The 19,363-nt window shown below is 39.3% G+C and overlaps 2 protein-coding genes across 3 annotated transcripts in view; one reads left to right on the top strand and one right to left on the bottom strand.

Annotated features, from left to right (window-relative positions):
* The window catches only part of NRAP (nebulin related anchoring protein), a 70,962-nt gene extending 54,002 nt beyond the window's left edge, over positions 1 to 16,960 (top strand). For both annotated transcript variants that reach the window (XM_058187924.1, XM_058187925.1), the window contains 10 exons: positions 100 to 204; positions 1,099 to 1,206; positions 2,519 to 2,830; positions 4,191 to 4,295; positions 4,738 to 4,836; positions 5,701 to 5,805; positions 9,318 to 9,425; positions 13,854 to 14,165; positions 15,535 to 15,687; positions 16,674 to 16,960. In XM_058187924.1, coding sequence (XP_058043907.1) covers positions 100 to 204; positions 1,099 to 1,206; positions 2,519 to 2,830; positions 4,191 to 4,295; positions 4,738 to 4,836; positions 5,701 to 5,805; positions 9,318 to 9,425; positions 13,854 to 14,165; positions 15,535 to 15,687; positions 16,674 to 16,772 — 1,506 coding nt within the window. In that variant the 3' untranslated portion in view covers positions 16,773 to 16,960. The remainder of the gene's footprint in view (positions 1 to 99; positions 205 to 1,098; positions 1,207 to 2,518; positions 2,831 to 4,190; positions 4,296 to 4,737; positions 4,837 to 5,700; positions 5,806 to 9,317; positions 9,426 to 13,853; positions 14,166 to 15,534; positions 15,688 to 16,673) is intronic.
* Positions 16,961 to 17,282: 322 nt separating this feature from the next.
* HABP2 (hyaluronan binding protein 2) overlaps positions 17,283 to 19,363 on the bottom strand; it is a 168,869-nt gene continuing 166,788 nt past the window's right edge. The window contains exon 15 of the mRNA XM_058187926.1: positions 17,283 to 18,138. Coding sequence (XP_058043909.1) covers positions 17,962 to 18,138 — 177 coding nt within the window. The 3' untranslated portion in view covers positions 17,283 to 17,961. The remainder of the gene's footprint in view (positions 18,139 to 19,363) is intronic.

Genomic DNA, 19,363 nt, shown 5'->3' on the forward strand with positions numbered 1-19,363 from the left:
CAAATCCCAACCTGGACTGTAATTTCATCTCAGAAATGTAACTAAATAACATTTAAAAGGAATTTTTGTTAACTTGACTTTTAAAAACAACTCTCCTAGCGCCTGTACAAAGCAGCAGGAGAAGACACTTTGCATCACTGCAGGGTAACCCTGGGACTTCCTGAGTTTGAAAGGGCAAAATTGAATGCAGCGAACATTAGTGAGGTAAGTGCTTACTTTAGTCTTGGGCATATTTCTCCTTAATGTGTCTTTAAGCTCTTATTCTATACAGGAGAGGTCGACAGTTTTACCCATTTTACTGATATGTATGAAATGTATTTGCAAACTTCTGTTCTTGATCCTTTGTCAGAGTAGTTGTGGTTTATCTATTTATTACAATGTTATCTCTGTGTTGCACTTTATATTTGTTGCCATGATTCTTTAGCAGGAAAATCTGACTTGTGAGAGCTGATAATTTTAATTCCCTTTTGCATTTATTCTATCAGTATCTTAATTCATTTGCATTGCTGCATTTAAATTTTGCATATTAGTTTTTTCACTTTTTATTGGAAATGGTCTTTATGCTGACAGTGATTCCAATGTAGTGAATTTTCAGAATTAAATTTTCTGTGGTCAGATTGTTATAATGATTGCAGTTATTTTGGGATGTTAATATTAGAATAGATAGGAGAACTATCTATCCTGAATTTTTCACCTTCTTTTCCTTCCCATAATAATGTGGAAATAGAAAGAGCCCAGAAAATGAATAAATGCATGCAAAAATGATATTGGTGAAAATTTCTATCCACATCAAATATATGTTTTGTAGGTGGCTCATGGTTGTTTACAGATGTAATTATTTCTTATATACATCTATACATCTATTCCTTGTATACATCTATACAAATTAAACAATCCATATAACGAATATTTACCATTTGATGTGTTTATTGCATTGTTTTTTTTAAATTTGATTTGAAGAAGCATCTTTCTATAAATGAATAAAACCTATGTGAACTATTTTGAAACCCGTATTGCAACTTAAACAAGTTTCTTTTGTTAATTTAGTTTTTAGTTAAATTTTAACCAATAAATCTAAAGTTGCCATTTCCACTTTAGGCAAAATACAGGGAAGCTTGGCACAATCTCCGTGCTCAGGGTTATAAACTGACAATGGAAGCCATCCCTTTCCAGACTGCCAAGGCCTCCCGAGAAATTGCCAGTGATGTGAGTTGAATTATGCAGCCTTCCATCTTGCCTAATTTTTATTAACTTCGTGTAATACATTGTAGAAAGCCGATTTTACTGAATTAAAGCAGCCCCATAATCATGTGAGACAAGAATGTGAGATAGAATGTATTACTTATGAATGAGATTCTTTGTGTGAATTAAAAAAAAGTCACTGTTAATCAGAAACAAAGCAGGGCTGAAGCTTTTGCAATGGGAATAGGGGAAAGAAAAATAACTTTGGATGTTCCATTCAGATTTACCCAGAACATCCAAAATAATATCAATCCATGTAAATAGATAATCCATTTATTTCCTTGGGTATTTCAGTAAAGCAGCTATGGGGAATGAAGCTAGATTTACATTTACATTTGATTGTAATATATTAATTTCTGCTTTTAGAAGCCCAATGCTTTTTGTGTGGGAATTAAATTTTTCACTTTCCTGAAACAAAACGCACAACCCCTCTCCCCAAAGTCAAGTAATAAGGCCATTACGAGAAACATTCAAACTTTTGTTATCATAAGACTGCTACTTTTCAGAGCAGATTGTAGTGGTACCCCTACAATCTGTAGATTTGTTCTCTCTGGTTATTGTGAGAAGTCAATATTTTGAACCCTTTTCCTCAATCCCCAGTGACTTCATGCAAGTACCATTTCTCTAGGTGATTACATATATTCCAGACCACATTCAAATTTAGCTTCTTTTGCATAACAATAACTATTTTGGATACATCAAAATAACTTTGAGATAAACAAAACATAGCCTGAGTCATGCTGAGATATGCTTATGAACATGCTACCTCTTTGATGATACTGAAAAACCAACTTGGCAGAGTACAAATAAAACAGATGCAGATGCTCTCACCTGTATAATGCTTTACCTTATAGTCATCTGTTCCTGCTTTCCTACTAGCAGCAAGTTCCTCAAATACTTAACCACTGAATTCAAAAGGACTTTCTACAAAATCTCACTTTTTTCACATATATAGTCCTGTTGTTCAAACAGTACAATTTCTCTTGGCATGTGCGGATCAGAGCCAGGTTTTTGACATGTAAAAGATGAAAAGTGAACAGAAACACAACAGCAATAAAATATGTGATGGCTCTTTCATGTATTGAATTGTTCATTGTGGTGAAACTTTTATATATATATATATATATATAGATAGATAGATAGATAGATAGATAGATAGATAGATAGATAGATAGAAAGAGAGAGAGAGAGAGAGAGAGAGAGAGAGCGAGCTTACTTTTTAAAACATCATTGATGCAGGGATGCAAGATAAATCCCATTTTCTTTTCCATCACAGCTACAGTACAAAAACAACTTCGTTTCCGAGAGGGGGAAGCTTATTGGTGCCAGAAGCATTCTGGATGATACCAATCTGCTACACTGCTTGCATGCTGCTAAGTTACAGAGTGAACAGGAATATAAGAAAAGCTCGAGAAATATCTGTTCTCAGTACAATCTCCCTATGGACATGGTTAATCTAGTTCATGCTAGAAAAGCCCAGAATCTCATCAGTGACCAGGAGTACAGGAAAAGATTGCATCAATACACAGTGCTCCCTGAAGACTTGAGGATGAAGTGGGCCAAAAGAGTTAATTTGCTGCAGAGTGAGGTAATGCATGTGCTTGAATGTCAGAGGTAAGAATAATGTAACACCTAGACAATTATCTTGGACAGCCAATAACAGAACAGCACAGGGTGAATCAAATTAAGTATTACTAACTTTACTAAATAAATAGGCTGTTTAGTATACAATTATATCTATTAAAGCTTTTCTGCACCTGTACATTCTGAAGGACATAGTTGATTAATAAATTCAGAATGTTTTTTCCCAGTAGTTATGCTAAAGGATTATATTAATTCATTTTGGAATTTAATTAATAAATAGGATATCGACATAAATACTATAGGAAGTACTATTGGCTGAAGGTTTAGCCTAAATCAAAGCAAAAACACATAAGTACTTGTTTTTCTTACTTCACTGTACACTGTACATTTGATAGATTCCAAACTCAAATTAGTACTTTTTAGAATGCAATTTAAAAGAGTTCACCCAACTTGAAGAATCACTCTTGGATTATTCCCTAAGTATAGCTAATATACTAAAACAAAGGATTTTTTTTTTGCTTTAAGTTACACTATAGTTAAACAGCCTTTAACTGATATACTAACTAAAACAACTAAGGGCTATTCCTTTTAAAGGATACTATAGCATCTTTATACAAATTTAAGATTTGTATAGGGTAGTTGCCTATACATTGCCTATCATAGGTAGTTGCACTCATCGATCAATGAGTACTGAGCATCCTCTGATAAAATTGGTTGTATTGCTGAGCAATGTTTGAGGCAGCATATTTCAAAATGTTTCTTTTGAGATAAGCATCTATACTACTAAAACTCTCCTGTCTGTTTGTAAGCTAAAGTCTGTTTATAACCTAAAGTTGCCTTTGGTGAGATGGACAACATACTTGTTTGTTTGTTTGATTGATTGATTTACAGTGCACCATAGAGCAATGACTCTTTTTTTAATCAATGTATCTCAAATAGGCTAACTTTAAAAATGCATTCAAAATCCAAGATTCATTTAGACCAGTAGTATTGGCCATGCTGCTGTGGTCAGCTGCTGTTACATAATTGCGATTTCCAATGCTTCCTTTCAGCTTTCCACTACCAAAGTTAATGGGGAAGCTAGCAGGAAGTCAGAACTTGCTTCTGCTCTCACTGCTTTTTTGCCTGTCCATGATCATTCTCTTTATCAGTTTAGGTAAGGAAACATCTCATTAAAGATGGCCCCAAAATGATATCTATTATTTCCTAAATTTGTCAGTGATACATTATTTATTCCAAAAGGAACAGATGAATGCATTAAAAAATCATCCCAGTGTCTCAGAAAATATAAATGAACAAATGTGAATATAAATCCATGCCCTGTGATACATTTTTCAGGTTTTGTTTTTGTTTTTACTTGATAGTTTTCCTACAAATCGGATCTGAATTGCATGAAGGGACTTGGCTGGATGCCGCTAAGATCCCCTCATATAGAAAATGTGAAGAAGGCTGGAGAACTCATCAGTGAGGTACTGCTAACTCTTTCATAGGACTGTGCATCTGTAACATTTGTAGGCCATCAAGATTCTTCCTTATACAATCATTATGATATGGAAGCCTGGACTGAAACGGATTTCCTGGTCTGGTTTACCTAGTGGGGCTAATAGCTATATTAGACACACAAAGTCTGTTAGACTCCAATGAACCTTTTTTTAAAAAATTTGCATTTATATCCCGCCCTTCTCTGAAGACTCAGGGCGGCTTACACTATGTCAAGCAATAGTATTCATCCATTTGTATATTATACAAAGTCAACTTATTGCCCCAACAATCTGGGTCCTCATTTTACCTACCTTATAAAGGATGGAAGGATGGAAATCTATAATGAAAATGTTATTTTATAAATGACATCCATTGTATGGAATCTTCTTTATTATACTTCATTGTGATTGCCCTTTATTCTGTTTGCAGACAAAATACCGTCAGAAACCAAATCATCTCAAGTTCACAACAGTTACAGATTCTCTGGACTTCCTCCATGCAAAGAATAGTTACATTCAATGCAATGATGTAAGTGAAGTATATATGATATTCTAGGTCGTAAAAATTGCCTTCAACCTCATACAATATGATTTAGAACCATGTCATTAGAAGAAATGTTATTGCTATAAATAAACTGATTGTTGTTGGCTGTCACATGTGTAGTAAATTGCAGAAAATAACAGTGGCAAAATATGTTGTGAATTTTCAAGAATATTAATTTATTCTTAATTTATATATTGGAGTTTAGGAGTTTTTTTTAAACTGCAAAATTGAAATCTATGAACTAGAAGATAGACATTTAGAATTCATTACTTCTCATGAATTTGTTCTGACCATCAGAAATGAATGAAGGTCGTAATCTTTCCACCACAGTTATGGACAGATAGACAATAGAGAGATGATCAATTCTGCTTATTCTAAATTTCCAAGTTGTTTAAGGCAGGTATATAGTTTACGGTAGTTACTCTATTAACATTTGGAAGTAAGCAGATCTCAAATTATCATGGATTTTTTAGAAGACTACTGGTCATCATAGATTTGCTTTTCTGGCACTTGCATTGTAGGATAATCTGAGTTCTAGACATATTTGAACGATATCATAGAAGTTTATTATCAGGCGAGATACACAAAAGTTCTATTAACTGATGTAGTCCATATTTTGTGCAGTGCCAAAGATTTTGCAAAGAGAAAACTTCTGATTTTGCCTGCAAAGTTTTCCTTGGACAAAATAGAGATAGTGGTTTTTTTTTTTTTAGTGGAAATAAAGCTTTGCCTAAGGTAAGTATAAGCATAAGCATAGGTTAGTGCTATATGCATTCTGTATTGCCTTTCTTGGAGAAAATAGAATTTTAGATATTGTGGAACTACACTAAATATTGTTTGCCCTAACAGCGGCTATACCGAGCTGGACATTTGGATAACATGCACAGATACACCCTGCCCCTTGACCGTCCTGACCTCATAAGGGCACGGCTCAATGCACTCCACATTAGTGATGTAAGTAATTGCTCATTTTCATTTGGAATTAATCTCGTAATCAGTATAACGGCAAAGATTGCTTCTCTTATATTCAACCTATTTCGAGTAATATAATTTTGAAACTATACTACGGGTAAAAAGAGTATTGCAGGATCGTATCTGAGTTGGTCACTGGGACCAGAGGTTCATTCTTCCAAGTTTTCAGGCTCATGCTGGAGCCCATCTTCAGGGAACTTCTCTGTCTCCAGAAAGTACACAGATTGGATCCTGCAACATTATCCTGGGACATATATTTTTGCCTTCCTTCATGTAAAAGAATACTGCTGCCTGCCATTAAATGCCATAGACTAATTTCACAGATTAAAACGTTATGTAACAATGAATAGACCATGTTTCATTGTGAACAGTTAAATTATATGCATAATCATGTGAAAAATTGATATGCAAATAATTCCATAAAGTGACCCCTTTAATCAATTACTGGAATATAAAAATAGCAGAGAACAATGCTGGAAAGGCTGCTCCAACACACAAAGAAGTAGAAGCAGGTAGCACATTTTGCATTGAACACTGCCAAACCTTTCCCTCTCATGTCGGAAGAAAAGAATAAGAGAGCTATATTGCTCATGCAGTTAGAGCGGCATTGCCATGCACAGATGAATGGCACAGTTGTATGTCGGGTATGTTCTGTTTCTTCTCAGACCATTCAAATGGATCAGCATGTATCTGAACTGAAACAGCCAGTGAGTGCATGAGGAGGTGGAGATGTTGGGGGCATCTCATTAAAAATGAAACTGCTTTTGGTAGATACACAATTGGATCAGATGCCACACACAGAAAGCTGTTGAAGGAGACTGACCCCAGAGCACAGAGAAAAAGAAGAAAAAAAGCCATGTTGGTATTTGTAAAGCTGCAAAGATAGCCATAAATCAAATGAATGTAATGTGCGAGGATGAGTGCAAAAACTGTGCAAACTGTGATAAAGTAAAATGATGCATGGGGTTTCGAATCAAAGGATCTGTGTTAAGAATGAACTGCAACAGCAAGGCCAAATATTTGCAGATTTAAAAGAAAGAAAAAGAGAGAGAGAAAAAGGGGAGGGAAATGACAAATGACTAGAACTTAAGAAAAGGGTCTAGATTTGGATCTCTTCCATACTGGGAGAGGGAATGCCAAATTCTTCTAATACAAGTTCTGCAAACAAATCTAAAGATTTATCTAAAACTGCTCTTTAAAGAGGCCATCTTTTATAACTTTTGGATGCATGCTTGCTTGTATTCCATGTCATCTTATCTTAAACAAGCATACTACTGACTGGACTACAGGAGCAAAATTTGTTAGAATTTCAGGCCCATTCAAAAACATGGAGGTTGTATTAATTTACCACAGAGTGGGGAAAAAAATATTCATGAATCTAAGTCATCTGAGAAGGTGAGTACAGGACAAATTCAGGACAAAGTGAGTGGTTGTCTGAGACAACAGATGTGGAAAGGTGGCAGCAAAGTATGAGATAGCTGTGCACCATTACCATCCGTGTCCTACTTCCTCTAAAGCTAGGCTGCTGTCTCTAGATGTAATGGAAGAGTCTACCCTTGTAACTGTGCTTAAGATATTGCTATTAATCTGCTCAATATTATATTTGGATGGGAGATTCAAACTGGTGAATTTCCTTTTTGGTAGGATATTGATGAGGTGAACCCTAACCAGAAGTGCCATCATATAAACTTAGAGGTTGAAATACGATAGAGCCACAATGTGGGTCCCAATCTTTAACTGGTTCATGGGTCTCCAACTCAGAGCCTGCCTTCTAGGTTATTTGGCATTGTCTCTATGAATGTTTAGGAAAGCAATAGAAAGTGTCTCATTCACAACACAGCAGAAGTACCACAGGAAGTGAGACAGCAGCTTAATAATCTTGACCACTCATCAAGGCTCTTCACTTACATTAGAAGAAAGTGTGGCTCCACATCTGGGTGCTGGTGAGGGTACGTGCCTAGTTTTGCATCAAGGTGCAATCATAGCTGTGCAATAATATCTAGGGGTTACTTAAGGTGAATGTGTAATGGGTGGCTCTTTCACAGAGCAACTAGAGGACATTGAAAGTACCTCCTCTCAATGCTTATACCAGAGATATTCCTGGGTCATCACCCTGTACTGAGCCTATAAACCCTATCAGGGCAGACCATGGCATCACCCCCTGAGGGGCTTCCTTACACCTGACACAATGTAGGAGAGCAAGAAAGCAAGATCATCAGAGTTTGAGACAGATTTAGGCTTCCTTTGCTAGTACAGCAGCTCCTCCATTTTATGGCTTGAGAAACATGATAATCCATAGCTCATTTTCTGTAAATTGTGGCTTCCTGGAAATTGAAGATTATCCCCACAATCTCTTCTCAGTCTGGTTAAGTTCTTGAGTATGAACATAATAAAATGGACTTCTGAGGGAGGTATGGTGAATTGATTTTGTGAAATCAGAACTGATGACTGCAGTAAAGACCAAGGAACTGATAAGTAGACTGATTCACTGAAACTTCTATGAATAAGGAGAGGATGGGAGATCACCCATATGTGCTCCACATGGCTGCTCCTTGTGAGGAGACTGCAGGACAGTGATTTTCCAAGGGTTTGAGACGATGGATCAGCCATTTTGCTTGCAACCCCAGCAGATGCTTTTAAAGGGAACTGAGTTCACAAACCTCATTTTTTAAAAAAAAATACTATGTAGTGTATTTATGTACTATGTAGTGTCCAGGGAAGGGTATACAGCATCCTTAGCTACAAGGATTTGCATTTGAGAAGGATTCAGAAGGAGACGCTACATTGGCACTCTCTAAGCCTTGGCACCCTAGGCTTCTCAGCCTTTCTCAGAGTTGGCCCTGAGTCAAACAGAGAACTGAGTGGATTAGCTATAATACTTGCTTAGAAGATTTCAGGGTAAAGAACTTCACATTACATGGTCCTCAGGATGATTTGAGTCGAGACCTCTAAATTATGTGGCAATGCTGAACACACAAAAAGTTGTTCTAGTGTGAAACCGTCCATGTGTTCAGCTGCATTCCTATGTTCAGCTGTGTTCTCTTCATAATTTGCATTTAGCTAATGCCTTAATCATATCTACTGTCTTATAAAGCATCTTACTACTTTAGATAGTTTGATGGAACCAGCAGGGTTTGGAGACAGCACAGAAGGTATTAAAATGTTTGAAGTTATACATAGTGGAAATGCAGCACTGAAATGTCTCTGCTGTAAAACCCGAATACTAAATGTTTCAAAAGACAGAATAAGGGCAATGTCAATGCAATATTGATGTGTCTAATGCATCAAAGCAAACTTTAATTATGACGTTTGTGACTCTTTTCAAATAGGACATTGTATTTTGTATGTGAAAAAGTAAAGGGATGCATGCTAGCTTTTGAGTCATAAATAAATGATTGTAATAGAATCAAATATTAATTAATAAAGCCACAACAGATATGTAAATAAAATTAACTGATTTTGTTTTCCCTTTGTTTTTCCATTTCTCAATGCAGAAACTATATAAAACATCTTGGGAGGAAACACGGGCAGCTGGCTATGATTTCAGATTGGATGCCATCCCTTTCCAGACAGCTAAAGCATCTAGAGAAATTGCCAGTGATGTATGAAACATTCCAAGATGTATCTTTTTTTTTGGCATTTAAAGGCCTTTATGCCCTAGCACAGTGATGGCAAACCTTTGTGCTGTCGTGTGCCAAAAGCAGGGGGAGTGCGGGGGGTTGCACACGTGTGTGCCCACAGCCATAATTCAATGTGCCTCGTGCATGCGTGTGCAAACCTTCACACTCTCCCCCCCGCTTCCCCGCTTTTGGCACACAATGGCACAGTGGGACCGAAAGGCCCATTTTTCGCTTTCCCCAGACTCCAGAAGCTTTCTAGGAGCCTGGGGAGGGCAAAACAGCTCCCCCCCCCGGAGTCCAGAAACGGCCTGCTTCCTAACTTCCGGTGGGCCCAGAAGACCGAAAATCTGCTGGCTGGTGCGCATATGCACGCTGGAGCTGAGCTAGGGCAACTCTTGCGTGCCCACATATATGGCTGTGCATGCCACCTGTGGCACATGTGCCATAGGTTCACATAGGTTCACATCACAGCCTTAGCATATCATCCATGATTTTTCCTATACAGTTTCAAGGAAAGAACCTGTTTTCAATGCCATAAGGATCCCACAATAACAACAGCCCCATATATTAGATTCACTAATACTCCCACTGAACTGCATATGAAAAAAAATATGATTAATATACTGTGAGTTTTGCCTGTATTTTATTTCATATTAGTTTAAATGTATTTATTTATAAATGTAAGTATTTATTCAATCTATCTATCAGTCACTCAATCAATCAAATAAAAATACTGAGAAAGTGTCAGGAAAAAATTGACTCTTCTTGCTGTTGTTCAGAGAGAAGATATTAGGGTACATGTACTCTTCTTGTCAAAGGAAAAGACAATAATTTTGGTCCATTTTGTTCTATTTAATGAAATTTGTGAAGAATTTTTAAAAAATCAAAACTGGTGCCTTAAGTCTTCATGGACTTAAAATATACCCACGAAACCTTGATTTACCTTTCTTCTTTAACTTTTTCTAAAATTTGCATAGTATTTGTGTGTACTGTAACATAATTAGCTGTATACTTGTGTAGGCCACAAAGGCAGAGAATTGTTCTTTGCTGAAAAGATTGCCTATTCCTACTATGCCTATATGTGCTGCCAGCACTCTGGATGCTCTGATGAAGAACTCATCCTAGTTTTATTTTAAATTATGTAATTATGTCTGTAATTGTTGCTTTAGATACCGTATATACTCGAGTATAAGCCGAGTTTTTCAGCACGTTTTTTGTGCTGAAAAACGTCCCCTCGGCTTATACTCGAGTCTATGTCTTCGGGAACCCCGCACAGGAGGGGGTACCGAACGGACTCCCATGGGAGGGAGGGGGAGCGGGCCCGCCGAGGTCTCGCGGGATTTGTCGCCCCCAGGCCGGCCCCCATTCCCGTGTCTGGTGGGCGGACGGCGCAAACTTGGCGGACTGTGCATTGGCGCGGGGAAGCCCTGGTGGTGCAGTGAGAGGGCTGGGCAGGGGAGCCGCCAGCCTTCTCGGCTGAGGAGGAGGTTTCCCGACCGCGCGAGCTTCGCCGCGAGAGCCACCCCAAAGGCCAGAAGAAAGGTCATTCCATCGAGTAATGGAGCGAAGGCTCCTTCCTCTCCGCCTTACCCAATGCTGTGCGAGCCCGGCTGGGCTGCACCCCCGCCCCCGCCGCTCCTTCCTCAGCCTCCCGGGGCTCGCGCTCTAGCAGCCGCCAAGCTCAGGCCGGACTCGGCAGCTCCCCATCAGCACTCGCACGGCGCGATTCGGGCAGGAGGAGTCGGGCTCGCTCTGTGGCGGTGGCGCCGCCGCCGCCACCACCGCCACGGAGCGAGCCCGACCTCCTGCCCGAATCGCGCCGCGGCGAGTGCTGATGGGGAGCTGCCGAGTCCGGCCTGAGCTTGGCGGCTGCTAGAGCGCGAGCCCCGGGAGGCTGAGGAAGGAGCGGCGGCGGCGGGGTTGCAGCCCAGCCGGGCTCGCACAGCATGGGTAAGGCGGAGAGGAAGGAGCCTTCGCCCATTACTCGATGGAATGACCTTTCTTCTGGCCTTTGGGTGGCTCGCGGCGGCGCAGAGCACAGCGCCATCCCGCCCGCGACCCTCAAACTCGCCCGCTTTCTGGTAAATTGAGACGCCCGGTGAACAAACAATGCAGCAACTCAGAGCAAGCCGGCGATTGGCCAAGCTCAACCAGTAGAAAAAGGTTCTCCCGTGTCGTCATTGTTGCTAGGCAGATGTTCAGGCTAACGGGAGAGAGAAGAGGGGGAAACCTCCTCCCTCAGCCGAGAAGGACTGCACCGCCAGGGCTTCCCGCCAATGCATAGCCTGGCGGGAGTTACTGCAGCTCACCCGCCCCGCCCCAACTGGTGGTGTTGGGGCAGCCGCTGCCGCTTAGCAAAAGGTCGCCGCCCAAAACTCCTCGCCTTCTCCTGGGAAGGGCTGGATGGCTAGCCGGGAAGGGTTGAATAAGCAAGCCAACCTCCTCCCTCCCTCCCTCCTCTCCCCGCAAGCGAAAGAGCGTTTTCCGTTGGAAGAGAGAGAGAGAGAGAGAAAGGAGGCCGTTCCTCCCTTCTTTCATTCTTTCTTCTCCTCCGTGCTTCAGAAGCTGGGTGTGTGTGCGCGCCTAGTCCCCTTCTGTTCCGTGGCGCTGGAAGAGAGAGAGAGAGAAAGGAGGGCCGTTCCTCCCTTCTTTCATTCTTTCTTCTCCTCCGTGCTTCACCGTGTTGGGCGACCTGGAGCAGCTGCTCTTCAGCCAGATGCTCGTGAGTCAGCCCGTCCCCTTCCTTCCCGTGGGGTCTGCCTTGCTGGTGAAGGTTATTGGGGCTTTTGAGCAAGGGAGGAGGAACGCGAGCACCGCCTTCGCTGGCATTCCGGGATTTCCTTTGTTTAGAGCTGGGAATCCTCCTTCCCCTTTGCACTCCCTCCTCCCTCCCTCTCTCTCTCTCTCTCTCACACACACACACACACACACAGACTTCTAAAGTCGATTGGCACAATGCTAAGCAAACACAGCAGTGGGTCAAGGGTGAAGGGCTAGGAACCTGGCAGGTGAAAGGTTGAGCGACATGAAAGGCAAAGACCACAATTGTTTTAAGAAAGAAGCTTTAGCAGGAGGGGGATGGAGGGTGTTTTAAGTTTTGGCAAACAGCCAGGCCAACTGTATTGGAGAAGGTCACACAACTGGCCTTAACATTTTAGCTGCTGTCTTTTCCTCACACTTGGGTTTAATGATATTAGAGATCCTTATTGCCCTGCCAAAAAAAAAAAAGAGCCACCCCAACGTCTATGAAAATTAACCTTCTCTGCCAAGAGACACTGTGCAGGGTATTTTCACTATTGGTGTGCATACAGGCTTAGATTTGTGCTGGGTTCTTAGTGCTTAGAGCACTGACCTTCAGAGGCACCCTGGTCCCTTGGAAGCTAAAGGAGGACTCATTTTCATGCTTGCAGTTGTATTGTCAATTTCTGTGAGACAATGTTGTTGAAGTAACTCACTCACTCATTCATTCATTCATTCATTCATTCCTTGTGTGTCCAATCACACTTAGCCAATAAAAATTCTATTCTATTCTATTCTATTCATTCATTCATTCATTTTATTTTGTCAAATACATATTAAATAATTATATAAATATAAGCATGAATTGAATACATAAAAGGAATACAACTAAAGGGAACATTAGGACAGGGACGGTAGGCACGCTGGTGCTCTTATGCACGCCTTACAGACCTCTTAGGAATGGGGTGAGGTCAATACTAGATAGTCTTTGGTTAAGGCTTTGGGGATTTTGGGAAGAGACCAGAGTCAGGTAGCACATTCAGGCATTAACAACTCTGTTACTGAAGTCACATTTTCTGCAATCTAGATTGGAGGTTCACTTTTAAGTTTGAATCTATTGTGTTCTCGTGTATTGTTGTGGTTGAAGCTGAAGTAGTCATTGATAGGAAGTACATTGTAGCAGATAATTTTATGAGCTATGCTCAGGTCATACCAAAGGTGGCGTAGTTCTAAATTTTCTAAAGCTGGGAATCCTCCTTCCCCCTTTTGCACTTTTATTGTTTTTCGTTCAAATAAATATTCATGTTATTTTACTTGGCTCTATCTTTATTTTTTACATTGACCAGTAGCTGCCTCATTTCCCACCCTCGGCTTATACTCGAGTCAATAGTTTTTCCCAGTTTTTGTGGTAAAATTAGGTGCCTCGGCTTATATTCGGATCGGCTTATACTCGAGTATATACGGTATATGCTTTCTACATATTTTCTTCATCTACAATGAAATGTTCCCAATCTAAAAATAATTTCAGCAAAATAATTAGCATGCTGTACCATAATTTTAGCATTGATGTACATGTAAAATGCTTATGGCATAATATGAAATTATGTGAAACTATGCTTCCATATGGTTGTATAATGACATAAATATCCCTATGTCTCAATATTTTTTTAGTTCAGATACAAAGAAGCTTTCCTAAGGGATAGAGGTCAACGGATTGGATTTTGCAATGCGCATGATGATCCTAAAATGAGACACTTCCTGAAGATGGGCCATCTCCAGAGTGACAACCAATATAAAAGAGATTCTTTTAGAAACAGAGCACAATTCAGAAGTCAAACTGATCAGCCAGGATTTATTCATGCAAAGAAAAGTCAGCAATTAATAAGTGATGTCAACTATAGGCAGCGCCTGCATCAATACACCTGTGACCCGGAGCAGCTGAATCTCAGGCATGCCAAACAAGCCTACAAACTCCAAAGTGATGTAAGTATGTTAGGATCTATGGCTAAGGAGCCCATTCTAGGCAAGGATATGTCTAATCAATGGACTCATTTTCAAATCCAAATTTAATGTATATATTAAAGAAGCAGCTTAGTCAGTTGCCTTTTCAAAAATCACCTTTGGGATGAAAGTTTAGATAGGAAATGCATTAAAAGGTGCAGTCACTGGGAGAGTTGGCCACAGTGATGTGATGTCATGCTGATGTGGGAAGTTTAGAGATTGTGAGAAAAAAGATTGTGGGAATAGCTCACTTGTGGATTGTGCGCGTGCACCCCCACCCCCACCTCCACCCACACAGAGAGAACGATGCTAATGAATTTAGGAAAGAAAAAAAATAGTACTAGTAAAAGCAAGAAATTACTTTCTCTAGTGCAGGGGTCTGCAACCTTAAACGAAGACCCATTTGGACCAGTTTCCCACCAAAAAGAAAACACTGGGAGCCACAAACCCTTCCTGTGCCTGACTATTTCTTGGGCAGCCACAAAACTAGCATATGTAGTTGAATTAAATGTTCTGTTTTCTTCTGAAACTTTTCTTTTCTTGGATTTATCCATGGTTGGCCTACCGGGGGGGGGTTTGAAAAACTCAATAAATCACTTGCTGGCGGATGCTGCACATTGGCAGTTGTAACATATATTTTGAGTGACTGGGAGCCACAGCAAAAGGGTGAAAGAGTCACATGCGGCTCCAGAGCCACAGGTTGTTGACCTCTGCCCTAGTGCATGAGGAAGGCTCCTCCAAATACATCCAATTCTTCCATGCATCTCTAAGTTGCTATTATTGCAAGTGAAGAGTTACAAAAAGATTTGAAGATATATATCCATATACACATATATGCACATTTCCAACATGTATTCTCAACAATAACTGGTAATATATTCACTTCAGAAAAGAGAAGAAAAAGAAAAGACTGTAATATATGTTGACAACTTGACATCTTGAGGCTTGCCCATCTCTTCTGTCTTAGCAACTATTTTCTTGTATTATTGTATAAAGTGTGTATGTGGTCTTTTGTTGATAAACAAGCCAAGTTTGCTATGCGAAGAAGAAATTTGAGTGTTTTCAATGGCTGAGGTAAAGAAAAGATCTGGCTTCCTATTCTGTATACAAGACCAGTTTTATCTTAACATTCTAAGATGGGAGGATTCCACAGGACCTGATTTTGGAGAACGACTAAGGTGGCACAGAATAGCTTGCAGTACTCCGTCACCTATCCTTGCCTATGTCACCTGCTTCCTGAGGTCACCATTTTCTTTTATTGGCCTTTAGTATATATATGTTTCACTTCATTTGATTTTAAGTATTAAGTCTTGGACGATCCATGCAATTAGTACTGTATTTTATTTTCTAGGTCAAATACAAATCTGATTTGAATTGGATCAAAGGTATTGGCTGGACTCCTCCAGGTTCTTATAGAGTGGAAATGGCCAGAAGGGCTGCGGAGCTGGCATATGCTCAGGAAACAGAATGTCAAGAAACCCAGAAACAGCATGATCCAGATTATGTAAGTGAATGGATAGATAACCTAAGCCAGAGGTCTTCAAACTTGGCAGCTTTAAGACTTGTGGACTTCAACTCCCAGAATTCTCCAGCCAGCTATGCTATGCTGGCTGGAGAATTCTGGGATTTGAAGTCCACAAGTCTTAAAGCTGCCAAGTTTGAGGACCCCTGACATAAGCAAGAGTCATTATAATTTTTAGAAATCAGGTGCGGTAATTATGGTATCTGATAGTCAAGCCTCGACTACGGATCCATTGTAAAGGAAACAGGAAGATGAATGGCAATGACATATGGCAATACAGGATCTGTTGGAACCAAGTCTGATCCCAGTATGCATCTGGGTCATCCCCTAAACCAGTGATGGCTAACCATTTTGCCATCACATGCCAAAAGCATGGGGAATTATGAAGGGTCACATGTGTGTGTGCCCACACCTATAATACAGTGTTCTCCGCCTCCCGCACATGCATGCACGTCGCCCCTGTACTCCCTCGCTTTTGCCCCGGTGGGCCCGTTTTTCACTCTCAGAGGATTTCTAGGAGCCTGAGGAGGGTGAAAATGACCTCCCACCACCCCGGAAGCCCTAGAAAGGCTCTGGAGCTGATCTAGGACAACACTCATCTGTGGCACGCATGCCATTGGTTCGCCATCACGGCCCTAAACTATTATTGGAAACAAGAACAGCTGAACTTGTGCCAGGTCTGTGAACCTCTCAGCATTTCAGCTGGTTTGGATTTAAACCACTATTTGAAAATCATTATTAGAGTCATGAACATCTGTAGGTTATCACTGGAAGAAATTTGGAATAACCAAGCTATAAATCTGTAGTAAACAGTTTTATGCAGTCAAAGTACACAATCCTAGAAAGATAGCTTTAGGAATTTTTTTTTCTACTTAGAATATGATATATTGCTCAATATATTTGCTACAAATGGAATGATACCATAATCTTTGTGAGGAGATAACATTCTGAATCTATTGCAATTGCAGGAGAAAATAACAGAAGGAGACCAACAAGTCCAGCTGAATCCTGATGCTGCAGAAGTTCTGCAAATGAAGAGAAGAAAAATGAAACTAATTAAGAAATGAACAGAAATACTGACATCTGTCTAATGAAAATGCATACATTTTTCAGCTTTTTCTCCAAACCATGTAGCGATTCTAATCTCCCAAGAAGCAGAGTAGTTCACTGTTCAGAAATAGTTATTACAAAAAAAGACCTTTGCAAACCCTAAAGGAGTGCTTTAATATTAAACTTTATATTTTTGCATGAAAAACTGTACCTGATTTTTTAAAGCTATGTATTATATAATGTAGTATTTATGACAGCAAATTAGATTAGTACTAGATGACTGGCAGGCTCAGCTTTGTACTAAAAATATATGAACCATGATTTGCTGAAAGGAAAAAAATATATATTTGTACTGAAAATAAATCAGTGGAATTACTTTCCAAAAAGTCTACAGTTATTTTGTTGATTTGTTAATGATGTTCATTTCTGAATTCCTGTGTGACTAAATTAATTCATGCCAGTGGGCCCATTTTTACTCCTTTTTTAAAAAAAAACTCTGAGTAAAAGATAGAGAAGATTAGAAATGCAGTGGCTAGAGGAAACAGTTTAATCTCCCATCTGTGCAGAAGTCAGTTTAGAATAAGATTTTATATCTTCCTTTACTGCAAGATGTTCATTATATAAAATAACATAACATATAATTTGATCTTTAGCTGGCCTGATCATTTGTGATTACTGATATTGGAAGTTTATTGTCATTCAATCAATGTTTGTTGAAATGAATGAAAAGGAAATTCTGGAGATTTGAAAGCAAATATAAATAGGTTCTTCTGAGTCAAATGATGTGTGAATTCATACAATTTTTGATATTTATTTGCATTGGATATCTCCTGGTTTCTGAATATAAATTCTAAGTTCCCCATTAAAAGACGGAGATCTGCTGTGCAAACAATACTCGATGCAACTACTTTTTATTATGAAGGTTATGACCATGTTTTATAGCCTTAATATTTCAAATGATTAAAAATACAACAATAGAAAAGATAAGTTTTGTACATTATTTTAAGCAAAGAGTTGCATATTTATTTGGCCATTATATAAACAAGAGAATTCTAGCTAAAATACTATTAAGGTAGAGTTTTCATTTCTGGGTAAAAATTTGGCTAAAAATACTTTAGTGCTGAAATAGAAGAGAAAAAAGGATGAAATTTTTGAAAGGATAAATTACTTGATCTACCATTTTTCCTTTTTTGATGACTACCACTCTTAGTTGTGAAAATTAGACTCGTGTGTAATTTTTTTTCTAATCCAGTTGAGAAATCTTGTCACTCGAGTATAAACTCCTGGTTTATTTTTTAATCCACACTGATCTCCCCAGCTCACAATTCCATAAATATAGTAGGTGTCATTGGTAACACATGTTAGGGGACCTCCTGAATCACCCTAATGTAAAAGATAAAAAAGACAATTAACATTGAAACAGTAAAGAAACAATTAACACTAACATTTTATACTTGATCCTGAAGAATTACATTAATGGCAAAAAAATAGGATTTTGGATTAAATAAGGTCATGATGTTTTTTCTGAAATGTAAATCATTACATCCAAAAGTGATGGTTTTAAAAGCAAAGTATCAATTTAGATTTAGAAGGTTATCTGGCACTAAAATTAAATATAAAGAAGACCAACTTTGATGGTGCTAGACTTCCAGAAGCAGAGAGAGGAACCTGCCCCACTCCACATCAAGGGGGTCTGTGTGGAGAGGGTCTCCTCTTTCAAATTCCTGGGAGTCCACCTTAGCCAAGATCTCATCTTGAAAAATAACATGTTCCAGGTAGTCAGGAAAGCTCAACAGAGACTCCATTTCCTTAGGATCTTGCAGATAAATCAAGTGAAACAATGACTGATGACTTCCTTTTACCGGTCTACGAGAGAAACCGTCCACACATATTGTGGTATGGTATGGTATGCTGGCTTGACAGCCTGGACAGAAAGGCATTGCAGGGGGTGATGAGCACAGTACAAAAAATCGTGGGCTGCCCCCTGACTGCACTGGATGAAATCACCAGGACCCCTGCTTTAGCAGAGTGAGGAAAGTCCTCAGGGATGATTCACACCCTAGTGAGCACATCTTTACTCTCCTACCATCGGGCAGGAGATATAGAAGCATAGCTGAACAAATAGCTTTTATCTGTTGCCATCAGACTTCAACGCAACATAACACCACATTTAGGTTTAATATGATGGACTGGCAGGGCCAGTGTAATGTGCAACATGTTCATTACGGTGTAACATAATATAATGTTATTATGTATATGGGAATATGTGCCAGTTATTACTTTTTTGGGTTTCGGATTTCTTTTTCTTTTATTAATTGAGTTATTATGATGTATTCTATGTTTTTTTGGGGGGCTGCATCAAGGGAGGCTCATTCAATCTCATTGTATATATGTTATGCGTTGACAATAAAGGTTTGATTTGATTTTGATTTGAACTGGCCACAGAACTGACAATGAAAATATCAAAATTGTATGTAGCCTTTTAGAATCAGCCATCAATTATAAAAGAACAAGCACAGATAGTCCTCAACGTACAACCACAATTGAGTCTAAAATTTCCTTTTGCTAAGAGACATTTGTTAAATGAATTTTGCCCTATTTTATGATC

This window comes from Ahaetulla prasina, chromosome 6, assembly GCF_028640845.1.
Source record: "Ahaetulla prasina isolate Xishuangbanna chromosome 6, ASM2864084v1, whole genome shotgun sequence".
Classification (NCBI taxonomy): domain Eukaryota; kingdom Metazoa; phylum Chordata; class Lepidosauria; order Squamata; family Colubridae; genus Ahaetulla; species Ahaetulla prasina.